Genomic DNA, 16,847 nt, shown 5'->3' with positions numbered 1-16,847 from the left:
GTGACATGTGGGTAGCAGAGTAAATGAAAAGGTCAATCCTCTCTTGCCTACCCTACCCATCCCCTGTCCTGCCCTGTCATGGCCACCCCTACTCTCTATGTGCTGGACAACCCTTGTGGCTTAAATGGGGCTCTAGGGTTCATCTCTGGGTCTCAGGAATGTTATTATCTGGTTGTGCCCCCCCCCCCCCCCCCCCTTACCTCTTCCCTCAACCCCCCCATTGGCAAAAGGATCACTATAGTGATGCTTAGTGCGAGAAAATCCTCCGTCTGCAATCCTAGTGTGAAAAGATCAAGGGTGTCCAGGCATCATATTGAACAGTGCAAAGGGAGGGGGGAGGGGAAAGAAAAGGGGAAAGCCCTAAAGAATGTTATTCTTAAGACCGGTAGGGTTCCATATCAATGGAAACGGCTGCCATATAAGCAGGAGTCAAAGACATCCCTAATGCCTGTGAGAAATATCTAAGGAGAGTGTCGTGACTTCACCAGGCAGAGATCTGTGCCATGTACATTTTTGTCCCATTTGGTTAACCTCCATTCAGTACAGTGATATTGACCTAGCCTACGTCAGTTGAGCAGGTGGATGAGGTTCCCTATTTGTGCCCCAGTTTGGATTACAATGCGCTCTGTCTCCTTTGCAACAGTGGTAACTACAGTAGCTAGCTAACTGCTTGAATTGCAATCGATGTACGTTCTCTAAGTGTGTTCACATACAGTTGATACAAAAGGAGCCGGACACCTTTACTGTCCAGCTCTACAAAACAAACCACCGGCATGACATTATCGAGCCTAACCAGCCAGTTGGGAGAGAGTTTCAAAGGAGGCTGGTAGTTCAAAGCAGTAAAGGAAATTCCTCATCTCAGCCCCATCATCAAAGAACGTGATGAACTACTCGTGTAGGAAATGACAAAGTCCCACAGTTCACGGCTATTACCTGCACTAAAACACAGGTCAGGACAGTTCCTCAAAGGAAAATAGGCCCAAACGCCCAGAGGCACAGGGGTCCTCGGGGGCAAACACGTGGACTGAGAGATAGAGAGAAGGAGAGAGAGAACGAGAGGGGAGAGAAAAGGAGAGGGAAGCAACAAACACATTCACACTGAAACATCAACACTCACGCACGCACACACACACACCGTATAAGTCTTAATTGGCCAGAATTTCCAGCTTCTGTAGCTCCTGTTTGCAAATCTGCTACTGGGCAGCAGCTAATTGTGAACAACAAGTAATCTTTAAACAACAAGCTTCATTTTTTAAGACACACTGCCTGGCTTGGTGTCTGGTGACGAAGAAGCATTGGTTACACCTGTGCACCCTAAATATAGGCTGGTCAAACCTACCCAAGTTCTCTCCCAGGTCATCCCATCACCTAGGGAGGGAGGAAGAAGGGAAGGAGGGTGAGAGAAAGAGAGAGAGGGAGATAAATTCAAAGGCAATATAAGCTACAACTCCACTGTATAAAAGCATAACTTTGTAGAAATAATTTCACTGCAGGGTGAATAGTGGTTTTTGAGCCAAAGAATGAGAAAAGAGGGAAGCCGTGTACCACTTGAACTAGGTCCTACATCATACCTGTATGTAGTAGTTATATTTGTAAGTACCAAAATAAAGGAAACACCAACATAAAGGGTCTTAAAGGCCCAGTGCAGTCAAAAATGTGTTTTTTTATATCTATTTCCACACTATGAGGTTTGAATAACACTGAAATTGTTAAAATGATGATAATGCCCTTTACTGTAAGAGCTGTTTGAAAAGAGCACCTGAAATTTCAGCCTGTTTTGGTGGGATGGAGTTTTGGCCTGCCTGGTGACATCACCAGGTGGTAAATTAATTAATAGACCAATTAGAAAGAAAGTTCCAAACCTCTCTGCCAATAACAGCACATTTTCAGTTTGACCCCCTCACCACTCAGACAGTCCTAGCAAAACTCTTGCTTGAGAAAGTTATCATCTTGCTAAGAAGCTATTTTTGTTTTTGACCATTTTAATTGAAAACAAATCATAGTAAGGTACATAATTGTTACCCAGAAATCATTTGATACTGAGATTAAAAAAACCGTCTGCATTGGGCCTATAATAGGCTTTGGGCCACCATGAGCCAGAACAGCTTCAATGCACCTTGGAATAAATTCAACAAGTGTCAGGAACTCTATTGGAGGGATGCGACACCATTCTTCTACAAGAAATTCCATAATTTGATGGTGGTGGAAAACGCAGTCTGGAGCACGGTTCCCGAAACTCCCAGAAGTGTTCGAATGGGTTGAGATCTGGTGACTGAGACGGCCATGGCACATGGTTCACATCGTTTTCATGCTCATCAAACCATTCAGAAAATCAGTCAGTATCTGTTGTGACTACCATTTTCCTCCATCTCCTTTGTATAGAGTTCATCAGGCTGTTGATTGTGGCCTGTGGAATGTTGTCCCACACTCCTCATCAATGGCTGTGCGAAGTTGCTGGATATTGGCGGGAACTGGATCACGCTGACTTACACATCGATCCAGAGTATCCCCAAACATGCTCAATGTCTGGTGATTATGCAGGCCATGGAAGAACTGGGACATTTGCAGCTTCCAGGAATTGTGTACAGATCCTTGTGACACATCCTTGCTGAAACATGAGGTGATTGCGGCGGATGAATGGCACAACATTGGCACCTGTGCAATGATCATGCTGTTTAATCAGCTTCTTGATATGCCACACCTGTCAGGCGGATGGATTATCTTGGCAAAGGAGAAATGCTCACTAAGAGGGATGTAAACAAATTTGAGCACAACATTTGAGAGAAATAAGCGTTTTGTGTGTATGGAACATTTCTGGGATCTTTTACTTCAGCTCATGGGACATGGGACCAACACTTTACATGTTGCGTTTATATTTTTGTTCAGTGTACATTGTATTCCTCATTTACTCCAGTGTTTCCGATATTTTGGCAGTTACCTGTACATGTATGCTTACCACAAGATTCCAGATAGTTCAACAAGCATTATGCCGTTACTGCATGGCAATCACCACTGTCTCACAATACTAGGATAGGTAAAGGCAGAGCAGTCTCCGAATACTACTGGTTGGAAACAATCCTTTGGATGGTTCATACAAACACTTTGTAAATATTTTTGATCAAATAAGCCATGATGTTTTCTTTCTGAACGATTTCCGTCGTGTCTGTGCTCTGACACTGACGTAGAGAGAGAGAGAGAGGACTAGCCATTGGGCACACCACGTCATTTCAACGTGGATAATTGGGTATTATTTGGTTGAAACGTTGATCAATGGAATTGCAAACTATATTCACCCACTTGAATTTCCAATGTGTTATCACCAATGGAAAAACAATGTCTGATTTTTTGGTTTAGTTGTCACCCAAATGTATATCACTGCATTTTCAACCATTTAAAGGCACAAAAAAGTTCAAATGGGAATACAATGTCGGATATTTTGTTTATTTCTAGCCTACAACAGTGTTATCACTGTCATTCACCTAAAAGAACATGGTGCAAGTAATCAATGCAGTTAAATATTCTGTGCAGATTATTACAGCAATTGTGACGACCTATGTATGCATGCTAACATGAACATGCACGCTTTATATGATTACATAAGAAATGTATAGCTACAGTAACCTCAAAATGTGGCCATGAATGTTTTACACATTTTAAGGTTGAATATTACATTAGTTTGTGAGATATACTTAACTGTAGGCTATTTAATGTATTACAAAAGTAATATTGAATTGTGTTTGGTTGACAATGCAACCAAAAATAATATCAAAAATTGCACTATGCAGAAAGCGCTATGTCATTTCCTGGTTGACAAAATTCGAATAGTTCGAAACAGGCAAGTGTAGAGAATCATTATACCATCTAAACCGCTGTGAAATATATTTTCCAGAACCAAAAATATTGTATTTTCAGCTGTTTGAAGCTGGCGTACAAAACCCAAAGTAAAAACCTTAAGGATGTGAAGTATAGAAATAATGCACATACAACAGATCTACCACTTTTTAGACTTGTTTTCAAGTAGAATGACAGATCTATAGCTCACATTTCTATGTGAATTTGGTCTGGTCGCACAACAAGTTACACATTATAACTTTAAAGGAGACGTAGGCCTATCTACTGCTTGGAAAGTTCCTGACCCACTGGCTTAATCCCGTTCTTGTACTTGTATTTTTGCTTGAGTTGGAGACATGAATCCAACATATCGTTTGTTAACTTGTCAAAAGTCTAAAAGTCCTATTGGATTTTGGTTGGTTGTCAACACCACCAAATATTTGAAGAAGATTTATCTCCTGCTTGGATAGCTCAATCTGTGCCGCTGACTAAATCTGGCTTTAATTTCAGTTTGTCTACAATAAAATAATTTATATGTTGGATTCACATCTCCATCTCCACCAAAAATCTAAGTTCATGAATAGGACTAAATCAAATCCAACTTTAAATGCACTTCAAATAAAGTTTGATTCGATTTAGTCCTATTCTTTAACTTAGATTTTTGGTTGAGATGGAGAGGTGAATACAACATATATTGAATTAATTTGTAGACAAATTGGAGTTAAAGCCGGAGTGCACAGATGGAACGATCCAAGCAGAAGATGCATCTCCTTAAAATGTTGATACTGTATTTAGTTGACAACCAAACACAACATCACTAAATATCATTACATTTGAAATCAACAAGAGCTTGAAACCCTATTGTACAAGGCCTATTGTATTGTTTATTTTCAGTTGAATCCTGGGTTGAATTGAAACAATAGCTGTTGATGACTTCCCAAATGCTATAAATATAGGCCTAAATAGCATCCTTTATGATATATGATTGATAAAGTATGGTTCCATTTCATTTGCTCTTTAAACCTACCCTGTGGAATGACTTCGATAGCAACAGTGAATCTATTTTGTTTTTAAAGTGGCGATCTCTCAACAATCATTCTCACGATAGCACGTTGGTCAGTGACAAATATCATAGCTAAGTAGGGCTGGGCTTGGTTAAAACCAATGGGTAGCTGTAGATAGATACATTTTCCAGTAGGAAGTGCTGCCCAGGCTATTGTATTTTTTTCTGACAGTTGAAGATCTGACGTTGTTTTAAAGGTAGAAATAATCCTTTGGTTAAAATTTCACTGTCAAAACAACAATTGATGACTTTTTTCAAATCCAATGTATTTTCCATGTAGACTCCACATCACAAAATGTTGTCAAATTACATTGAAACAATGTTGATTCAACCAGTTTGTGCCCAGTGGGTACTTCCACTATGACTGGCACTGCTGCACTGTGATGAACACAGTCAGTCAGAGAGTTCTGTCTGCTCCCCAGCGAACTGCAAGCCGCACTGCTCTCACTCACTCAGTGTCACTTCCTGACAGGCAGGTTCACAAGTTTACATCCAAGCTCCCTGATCTCTTCTGTTCTGACTGCAGGGGCTCCCTGTCCCAGCTCTGCACTCATTCTCAAAGTGTCTAAGGAGGGAGAGGAAAGAGTGAGGAAGAGAGGGAGAAAGGGAAGAAGGCAAAAACAGGTTGGAACATTTTTCAGGGGTCCTGTCATTTTTTATCTGATCAGCCCAGAGCTGTTGGACTACAAATCAAAAGTGTACCAAAGAAAAAACTGAACACAACAACACAGACAGGAGCTGTGCATTCCAGCCTCCGCAAGGAAAAATCCCATCCTGGGGGCAAAGCCGACAACTTTTCCGTGGCCCACTTACACTCTCTTCCGAGTGTCTTTGTCTCTCCTGTGGTGGGATTCAAATTGAGATTCCGATGGCAATGTTTTGGTGTTCATCCTGAGTGCATGAGGCCTCATTTAGCAGAGCCCCCCCCCCCAGGCAAATCCGACAACTTTTGATGTCAACATATTGATGTAGAATAAAGTTTGATAGAAGAGTCTTTCTATGGAGTCTGATTCTCATCTCTGTTTGATAAGACAACTATCGTATGCCTATGGGACTGTAATGCTATGTGCACAAAAAATGAACGGCATTACCTGGATTTGATCAATTTAATGACTCGAATCAAACTTGTTCACACATGCACAAGAATGATTGGCATTCATCAACAACTATCCCTATGCCAAAGTGTAGTGGAGAAATCTTCAATGAATCCCACTTCTTCTGTTCTACATCACCAATGTGTCAGCAAGTCATAACAAATGGGTTACATTGTGTGTAGGGTAGATGCAACTGAGTGTTGTATGCAAACAAACAAGGTACCGTACACTCAGTCATCACCTTGAAATGAAATGATATATGAGTCAAAAGGTTGGCATATCGTCATCTGCCAAATTTTCAGCAGGCTGTTCTCTGATATTTTATGTGTTTTGTGAAGTAGCCAGTCAACACACTTAAGTAGCATTATGCAGTGGCTGAGGCTACAACAAGCCTACTTATCATACAGTAATTTGCACAAGACATACGGTTGAATTATGAGATAGTGATTAGGCCCTACAGCAGGGTTTTATGTTCAAAATGAGGCTTAGGGTGGTGGGAGTGATGGTGGGCATGGAAAATGAAGCGGTAACCGACCAAATTTTTCAGAAGCCCTCCTCTTGGCTGCAGAGACAAAATGTGACCGACTGACTCAAATCGGTCTTATGTAGCAAAATTTGAAATTGTGTTTTTACTTGGGATAAAAATAGAGAGCTACAAAATGGTAGCTGCATTTTTGAGGAACAATGGGAAAGTAATTCTGCTTTGAAAGTTGATAAACTTGTAAACTCACTTTCGAGAAAATTGCCTTTGAATGTTTTGGTACTGCACCTACTGGAGAGCTCTCCTTTGTCTACACCCATTCAGCATTGTTCACACCCTTTTAAGCCAGCCCCACCCATCTCGTTAAGGATTCACTTGTGAGGTTATGTGCTAAACACTGAGTAGTGTAGTAAAGCATAAGACTAAAAGTGGTAGTAGCATACAATAAGGAAACATTCCAGGTAAACAGAAAGTGTCCAGATAAAAATATTTTATAAATATTCGATGACGGTTACCCAGACACACTCGTCTAAATTGATGGGTCATGTGAAAGAAATGCTATAAATCCCAGCCACATCTTGCTAATTGGATGGGTCTCTACAGAAGGTGTAAACAGTACAGCCAAATGGTTACTTGCATAGTAGCAATATCAGAAACAGATAGTGTCAATATAAATAAAATAATATACAGTATGTACAAGAACAATATCAATAAAGATATCAGTGATAGATGAGGTAGGTATATGCATACAATCAGGGGTAAAGTGGCTGAGCAGCGGCAGGATTCAACAACAAAAATTGTAGCAGCAACATATGGCGTGTGTGTTAGGAGAGAGTCATTTGAATAGAGGCACTGCAGATACTGCTGATGACTGGTCCGTCCGAACCACGCATGAACAAGGGAATCTATATTTGGAGAGCCTGTTTCTGTCCTGCCCTTGACTTTGGTGCAGGGCATGTGATGTCCATAGCCTCTTCGTCGCAGAACTGGGAAGAAGGATGTCAGCGTTGCGCTGCAGCTGAAACCTGGTCCCGACTGAGTCCGAACGCTCCTTAGCGACAACAACACCAGGCTCCAGAGCATCGAAGCTGTAAAACAGGAAATTGAGAAAACATTACAACCGTGCACAACATCAATTCAACTCCTAAGTTAATATAAGAAGAATAACCTCTTACAATGCAATGAAAATGATATTCACCTGAAGTGCTGGTACTGTTTGAACTGTGGCAGTGGCCTGAAGTACGGAGTCAGGTGTTGTTGCCAGCCATAGCTTTCCACCAGCACCTTACCATCCTCCAGTCCAACCAGCTGTGGGATGCTGACCCCTGTCACAGTGCTGTCCTTCACAACACCAGCAATCTCAGACAAAGTGTTCACTCTGGCCTTTCTGAAGCGCTGCTCGATGAGGCCGAAGCACCAGTCGGGGGCAAACTTGGTGTGGCCTGTGATCAGGAAGTGAAGGTCCAGACTGTGGTGGAGCTTGTGCATGGTCCGCCAGGCACAATACCAGAGCACAAACTTCTTCTTGTTTTGACCACTGCAGTTGCGAAGAGTTAAAAAGTAGATGGGGCCTGGCTGCATAGGGTCAAAAGGATAGTGCACCTGCAAACAACAAAAGAACATCAAGATAATTAAATGAAAATGAAATGTTGCTGTTTTAATTCACATTTCCTGCAATTCTACACATTTTGAAATGGGACGGAGAGAAACATTTACAGTTTTAAAGCTACAGTTGAGGTAAGGAGTTTACATACACTTAGGTTGGAGTCATTAAAACTCATTTTTTCAACCACTCCACAAATTTCTTGTTAACAAACTATAGTTTTGGCAAGTCGGTTAGGACATCTCCTTTGTGCATGACAAAAGTAATTTTTCCAACAATTGTTTACAGACAGATTATTTCACTGTATCATAATTCCAGTGGGTCAGAAGTTTACTGTCCCTTTAAACAGCTTGGAAATTCCAGAAATGTATGTCATGGCTTTAGAAGCTTCTGACAGGCTAATTGACATAATTTGAGTCAATTGGAGGTGTACCTGTGGATGTATTTCAAGGCCTACCTTCAAACTCAGTGCCTCTTTGCTTGACATCATAGAATTTTATAATTTAAAGGCAATGCTACCAAATACTAATTGAGTGTATGTAAACTGGGAATGTGATGAAAGTAATAAAAGCTGAAATAAATTATTCTCTCTACTACTATTCTGACATTTCACATTCTTAAAATAAAGTGGTGATCCTAACTGACTTAAGACAGGACATTTTTACTAGGATTAAATGTCAGGAATTGTGAAAAACTGAGTTTAAATGTATTTGGCTAAGGTGTATGTTAACTTCCAACTTCAACTGTAGATTCCTGCTAATCCAAAACATTTTCCCTTGGGTCTGAGAGAAAATGTGTATGTTCTAAAGCTCATTTCCAGAAATTCTACACATTATGCCATGGCTTACGCCATTTGAATGACTGAAACATTATAACAAAATCAAATCGTATGACATTTTATTCCTTACATGCTTCGTGAACAACAGGTGTAGACTAACATTGAAATGCTTACTTACTGGTCATTCCCAACAATGCAGAGAGAAAGAAAATATAGAAATAATAGAAAAGTAAAACACAATAATAAATATACAACGACTAACGATAACTAGGCTATATACACAGGGTACCAGTACTGAGTCGAGCAGGGGTAATTGATGTAGATCTGTTCATATAACTAGGAATAAGTGACAGTTTATAAACAGTAGTAGCAGAGTATGTGATGATAAGTCAAAAAAGTTAGTGCAAATAAGGGTCAATGCAGATAGTCTGGGTAACTAACTATTTAGCAGTCTATATAGCGTTTCATGGTGGATCGGTACTACTTCACATGCGTTAGCAGAGGGAACAGTCTATGACTTGGGTGGCTGGAGTATTTGCCAATTTTTAGGGCCTTCCTCTGACACAGCCTGGTATAGAGGTCCTGGATGGCAGGGAGCTCGGCCCCAATGATGTACTGGGCCATACGCACTACCCTAGCGGTGATGCAGCCAGTCAAGATGCTCTCAAGGATGCAGCTGTATAACTTATTTTTATTTATTTTTATTACATTTTTAGTATTTTACCCCCTTTTTCTCCCCAATTTTGTGATATCCAATTGCGATCTTGTCTCATCGCTGCAACTCCCCAACGGGCTCGGGAGGCGAAGGTCGAGTCATGCATCCTCCCAAACATGACCCGCCAAACCGCATTCCTTAACACCTGCCGCTTAACCCGGAAGCCAGACCCACCAATGTGTCGGAGGAAACACTGCTCAACTGATGACCAAAGTCAGCCTGCAGGTGCCCGGCCGGCCACAAGGAGTCGCTAAAGCGCGATGAGCCAAGTAAAGCCCCCCCGGCCAAACCCTCCCCTAACCCGAACGACGTTGGGCCAATTGTGCGCCGCCCTATGGGATTACTGGTCACGGCCGGTTATGACACAGCCGGGATCGAACCCGGGTCTGTAGTGACACCTCAAGCACTGCAATGCAGTTCATTAGAGGCCGCTATAGAACTTTTTGAGGATCTGAGTGCCCATGCCAAATCTTTTCAGCCTCCTCAGGGGGAAGAGGCATTGTTGTTCCCTCTTCACAACTGTGTCGATGTGAATGGGGTCGTGCTCACTGACGTTGAGGGAGAGGTTGTTGTCCTGGCACCACACTGCCAGGTCTCTGGCCTCCTCCCTATAGGCCGTCTCATCGTCGTCGGTGATCAGGCATACCACCGTTGTGTCGTCGCCAAACTTAATGATTGTGTTGGAGTCATGCGCGCCCACACAGTCGTGGATGAACAGAGAGTACAGGAGGGGACTAAGCATGCTCCCCTTAGCGGTCCCCTATGTTGAGGGTCAGCGTGGCGGATGCATTGTTCCCTACCCTCACCACCTGGGGGCGGCCCATCAGGAAGTCCAGAATCCAGTTGCAGAGGTAGATGTTCAGTCCCAGGGTCCTTAGCTTAGTGATGAGCTTGGAGGGCACTATGGTGTTGAACACTGAGCTGTAGTCAATGAACAGAATTATCATATAGGTGTTCCTCTTGTCCAGGTGAGAAAGGGCAGTGTGTAGTGCAATAGAGATTGAATCATCTGTGGATCTGTGTGGGTAGTATGCGAATTGGAGTGAGTCTAGGGTGTCAAAGCATTTCATGGCTACAGATGTGTGCTACATGGCGATAGTCATTTAGACTGGTTACCTTGGCGTTCTTGGGCACAGGGACTATATTGGTCAGTTTGAAATGTGTAAGTATTACAGACTGGGTCAAGGAGAGGTTGAAAATGTAATTCAAGACACTTGCCAGCTGGTCAGCGCATGCTCTGAGTACGCATCCTGGTAATCTGTCTGGCCCTGCTGCCTTGTGAATGTTAACCTGTTTAAAGTTCTTACATCGGCTACAGAGAGCGTGGTCACAGTTGTTCAGAACAGCTGGTGCTCTAATGCATGGTTTAGTGTTGCTTGCCTCGAAGTGAGCATTTGAGGCATTTAGCTCATTTGGGCATCTCACAGCTGGGTTTCCCTTTGTACACCGTCATAGTTTGCAAGCCCTGCCACATCTGACGAGCTTCAGAACCTGTGTAGTAGGATTCGATCTTAGTCCTGTATAGACACTTTGCCTGTTTGATAGATCGTTGGAGGACTTAGCAGGATTTCTTATAAGCGTCCGGATTAGTTTCCCGCTCCTTGAAAGTGGCAGTGCAGATGTTGCCTGTAATCCATGGCTACTGAGGACGATGTCGTCGATGCACTTATTGATGAAGCCGGTGACTGATGTGGTAAACTGTTCAATACCATTGGATGAGTCCCAAAACATTCCAGTCTGTGCTAGCAAAACAGTTCTGTAGCTTAGCATCTGTTTCATCAGACCACTTCCGTATTGAGCGGGTGACTGGTACTTCCTGTTTGAGTTTTTGCTTGTAAGCAGGAATGAAGAGGATAGAGTTATGGTCAGATTTGCCAAATTGAGGGTGAAGGAGAGCTTTGTATGTGTTTGATTGTGTGTATTCAAGGTGATCTATAGTTTTCCCCTCTAGTTGCACAAGTGACATGCTGGTAGAAATGAGGTAAGACAGATTTTAGCGTTCCTTCATTAAAATCACTGGCCACTACAGTAGGAGCCATTTTCTTGATTGCTTATGGCCCTATACAGATTTGTAGTAGTAAATAGACAGTTACGAAAAATATAGATGAAAACTCTCTTGGTAAATTGCATGTTCTATAGCTTAGCATGAGGTATTCTGACTCAGGTGAGCAGAACCCTGATATTAAATATATGTTGTGAACAAAGAGACACACACTTCCCCCATTGAGCTTACCCGACGCTACCGTTCTATCCTTCCGATGCATAGAAAAACCAGCTAGGTATACAGTGCCTTCAGAAAGTAATTCATACCCCTTGACTTATTCCATATTTTGTTGTGTTACAGCCTGAATTCAAAATGTATTAAAAAAATATATATATATTCTCACCCATCTACACACAGTATCCCATAATGACATTGACGTATACAGGGACATGGTGACTGAGTTCATCAGGAAGTGTATAGGGGATGTTGTTCCCACTGTGACTATTAAAACCTACCCAAACCAAAAACCGTGGATAAATGGCAGCATTCAGGCATCCCTAGCCGCTTCATCAGAGCATGCACAGACCAGCTGGCTGGAGGGTTTACGGACAATCTTCAACCTCTCCCTATTCCACTTGCTTCAAGATGTCCACCATTGTTCCTGTACCCAAGAAAGCAAAGGTAACTGAACTAAATAACTATCGCCCTTTGAGAGGCTAGTTTAAGATCATATCACGTCCACCTTACCTGACACCCTTGACCCACTCCCATTTGCATACAGCCCCAATAGATCCACAGATGAACCAATTGCCATCGCACTGCACACTGCCCTATCCTATCTGGACAGGAGGAATAACTATGTAAGAATGCTGTTCATTGACTATAGCTCAGCCTTCAACACCATAGTACCCTCCAAGCTCATCATTAAGCTCGGGGCCCTGGGTCTGAAGCCCGCCCTGTGCAACTGGGTCCTGGACTTCCTGACGGGCAGCTCCCAAGTGGTAAAGGTAGGAAACAACACTATGCTGATCCGCAACACAGGACTCAACCCCCTCCTGAACCCCATGTTCACCCATGACTGCGTGGCCACGCACGCATCCAACTCAATCATCAAGTTTGCCGACGACACAACAGTAGTAGGCCTGATTACCAACAATGACGAGACAGCCTACAGGGAGGAGATGAGATCCCTGGCAGTGTGGTGCCAGGAAAACAACCTCTCCCTCAACGTCAACAAAACTTAGGAACTGATTGGGACTTCAGGAGACAGCAGAGGGAGCACGCCCCCATCCACATCAACGGAACTGCAGTGGAGAAGGTGAAAAGATTCAGGTTCCTCTGCGTACACATCACTTACAATCTGAAATGGTCCACCCACACAGATAGTGTGGTGAAAAAGGTGCAACAGCTCCTCTTCAACTTCAGGAGGCTGAAGAAATACGGCTTGGCCCCTAAGACCCTCACAAACTTTTACAGATGCACAATTGAGAGCATCCTGTCAAGCTGTATCAGCAACATAAAAGCTGGCAGTAGGCTAATTCAGTGTTGTTGTGAAGTGGAAACGTCTAGGAGCAACAACAGCTCAGCCACGAAGAGGTAGGCCACACAAGCTCACAGAACGGGACCGCCCAGTGCTGAAGCGCATAGCTCGACAAACTGCCTCTGGAAGCGACGTCAGCACGACAAGACCTGTTCGACAGGAGCTTCATGAAATGGGTTTCCATGACTGAGCAGCCACACACAAGCCTAAGATCACCATGCACAATGCCAAGCGTCGGCTGGAGTGGTGTAAAACTTGCCGCCATTGGACTCGGGAGCAGTGGAAATGCGTTCACTGGAGTGATGAATCACGCTTCACCATCTGGCAGTCCAACAGACGAACCAGGAGAACGCTACCTGCCCCAATGCACAGTGCCAACTGTAAAGTTTGGTGAAAGAGGAATAATGGTTCTGGCTACGCCCCTTAGTTCCAGTGAAGGGAAATCTTAACGCTACAGCATACAATGACATTCTAGACGATTCTGTGCTTCCAACTCTGTGGCAAAAGTTTGGGGAAAGCCCTTTCCTGTTTCAGCATGTCAAGGCCCCCGTGCACAGAAATGGTTTGTCCAGATCGGTGTGGAAAACTTGACTGTCCTGCACAGAACCCTGACCTCAACCCCATCAAACACCTTTGGAGTGAATTTGACCGCCGACTGCGAGCCAGGCCTAATCGTCCAACATCAGTGCCCGACCTCACTAATGCTTGTGGCTGAATGGAAGCAAGTCTCCGCAACAATGTTCCAACATCTAGTGGTAAGCCTTCCCAGAAGAGTGGAGGCTGTTATAGCAGCAAAGTGGGGACCAACTCCATATTAATGCCTATGATTTTGGAATGAGATGTTCGACAAGCAGGTATCCATATACTTTTGGCCATGTAGTGTAAGTTATGATGAACTTCACAGGTTGGTGAAAGTGCAAAGTAGTGACCTTGATGCACTTTTCCAATAAATATGTAGTGTCTTATTCTGGTGACATGATCAACTATGCTTGGCTGCTTGACAAATAAAAAGAATATCGCTCTTTTGTTCATAATACTCCTTATAGGACACATCACTGCACTCTATACTCCTCTGTAAACTGGTCATCTCTGTATACCCGTTGCATCTCTGTATACCCGTTGCTTATTTATAAAACCCTCTTAGGCCTCACTCCCCCCTAGCTGAGATACCTACTGCAGCCCTCATCCTCTACATACAACACCCGTTCTGCCAGTCACATTCTGTTAAAGGTCCCCAAAGCACACACATCCCTGGGTCGCTCCTCTTTTCAGTTCGCTGCAGCTAGCGACTGGAACGAGCTGCAACAAACGCTCAAACTGGACCGTTTTATCTCCATCTCTTCATTCAAAGACTCAATCACGGACACTCTTACTGACAGTTGTGGCTGCTTTGCGTGGTGTATTGTTGTCTCTACCTCCTTACCCTTTGTGTTGTTGTCTGTGCCCAATAATGTTTGTACCATGCTTTGTGCTGCTGCCATGTTGTGTTGCTACCATGTTGTTGTCATGTTGTGTTGCTACCTTGCTGTGTTGTCATGTGTTGCTGCCATGCTATGTTGTTGTCTTAGGTCTCTCTTTATGTAGTGTTGTGGTGTCTCTCTTGTCGTGATGTGTGTTTTGTCCTATATTTTATTTTAATCCCAGCCCCCGTCCCCACAGGAGGCCATTTGCCTTTTGGTCGGCCGTCATTGTAAATAAGAATTTGTTCTTAACTGACTTGCATGGTTAAATAAAGGTTAAATCAATAAGAATAAGAATCTCATCATGTAGTCTACACCCACACTGTATTTGCAAGCTGTTGGCTAGAGTGCATGTGCCAATACCATAATGCTAAATACATTTTGGTGATTGTTAGTTCTCAAAGATCTTATAAAAAAACACATAGGTCCATTATCTTTTCTACATACTATATATATGGTTTTGGTCATTTAAGTTTTACACCCCCCCCAAAAAAGACCATAAAAATTATAACAAATAAAAATATTTTGGATTTACGGGAGAGTGTGGTAAGTTGAGTAATTTTTTACATTCAGCATCACAACATCAATGGAAATATAGTGGTCTTTTGGCACAACATACCCTGGGTATGGGGTAAATTGAGCACAGGGCCTGTCCTATGACAGTGGGTGATGGCAGCGGGTAGGTCAAAGTTTAATTCATGGAATTGGGGTGTGGTATATTGCATATATTTTAAATGTATACCTAAATTCAGATATAGATCTCTTTGTTCAATATCACTTACCCTTCCATTTCTTGACCAGCTATCTGGGACAGGGATGTTGTTTTGATGTGCCAATTCGTAGGCAAGTTCTCTGCATTTGAGGCTATTAAGCCCATGAAACTGGTCTGTGAGATTCTTGATATGTTGAGCAAACTCAGACTCCATGTCATCAGAAAAGACCTTGTGTGCCTCTGCTACTCTATCATAGCCTCTCTTTCGCACACGTACATTTTTGTTTTCTTTTTTGTCAATGTACCCCTTCAGTGTCATTCTGTCTATTTTTTCATCCCTTGCAGCTGTTGGAATGGACTTCCTTGGCTGCTCTCTTAAGAACCTCAAGGGGGGCTAGACCCCTGCTTGTTTTACGTTTGTATACACGCGGTATGATGATGTCTGCTCTGTAACAATAAAATGCACTATCTTGAGTTTAAATGCGTGACACATTGCAAAGATACTATGTATATTATGCATAACTCTGACAAAATGTAAATCATAATATGTATGGAGTATGGCTCAACCATTGGCTCAACTTACCCCACACAGATACAAGGATGCACAAGGATGCACTTTCATGCTAGGTTTCGGATCTCATATTGTAGTGTACAGAGACACCAACTGATGTATAAAACAATCTTACAACTATCTACCTTGATTTAGATACAAGCATCATGAATATTATAACACAATACATTTATTTGACTTTGTGAAAATCCGTTGTTTTTTTTACCTAACTTACTTACCACTTTTCCCATGTTGTTTGTTCCTTACAGGCTCTTCCTAAATATTTGGTCACCTGATTTATTTGGTGTATTGTTTCCTAGAAACAAGGGGTAGCTCAACTAGCCCTTAACTTACCCCACTCTCCCCTACTTTTCTGTGCAGAAAAAAAACCTGTACAATAACTAAGACAGGGTATCTTGCCATGTGTGCACCTAAATGCATGGCATGATAGTGAGACTTTTGAGTACAAGTAGCAACAGAGCAATCCCCTCTCCGCCCTCCTGCTTCTCTCTTCCACATGCGCGCACGCACGCACGCACACGTACACACACCCTACTTTCCATGGAGCTATGAACAGTGCCTGAGGAATAATGCATAGAGGGATGGATTGTGACAGGCTGGTTCTCTCTAATTCCTCTCCCCCTCTTTCTTGTTCTGTCTCTCTTCATAGGAAAATATAGCATTTTCCATAACACATTGGACATGCAAGATTGCAACAACAAAAAAGTAAACGTTAAATATACTCACAGGCATCTCAGAAGACAGTAATAGGCTGCCCCTCCTGAAAATATTGTTTGCTGCCTGCACCTTACTCAAGCTAAGGTGAGTTTGTCAGTTTGTAGGGCCTATAGTTTCTGCTCTTCATTAAAAGTCTTTATTGTTGTATGTGTGATGTGTGTAGCGTCATGTGTGTGAGTAGCCTTGCCCAGGGCTTTTCAAACAGGGGTCCGGAGGTACTGCACGGGGTCCGCAATGTATTTGTTAATTAAAAAAAAAGATTTGTGGGGATTTTTAATGTGAAAAATTATTATTTTAA

At 42.7% G+C, this 16,847-nt stretch overlaps 2 protein-coding genes across 2 annotated transcripts in view; one reads left to right on the top strand and one right to left on the bottom strand.

The window, feature by feature from the left end:
* Nucleotides 1-16,847, top strand: part of LOC111967676 (proto-oncogene Wnt-3) — a 37,078-nt gene that overhangs the window by 4,380 nt on the left and 15,851 nt on the right. The window lies entirely within an intron of this gene.
* LOC139028090 (uncharacterized) lies at nucleotides 951-11,018 on the bottom strand. Its single transcript, XM_070444636.1, has 6 exons — nucleotides 10,991-11,018; nucleotides 10,873-10,877; nucleotides 7,668-8,071; nucleotides 7,412-7,557; nucleotides 5,385-5,459; nucleotides 951-1,024 (listed from the first exon to the last, which is right to left on the bottom strand). Exons 1-6 carry the CDS (start codon nucleotides 11,016-11,018, stop codon nucleotides 951-953), a joined length of 732 nt encoding a protein of 243 aa, XP_070300737.1.

This window comes from Salvelinus sp. IW2-2015, linkage group LG8 (genome assembly GCF_002910315.2).
Source record: "Salvelinus sp. IW2-2015 linkage group LG8, ASM291031v2, whole genome shotgun sequence".
Classification (NCBI taxonomy): domain Eukaryota; kingdom Metazoa; phylum Chordata; class Actinopteri; order Salmoniformes; family Salmonidae; genus Salvelinus; species Salvelinus sp. IW2-2015.
This window is presented reverse-complemented; position numbering and strand designations above follow the sequence as displayed.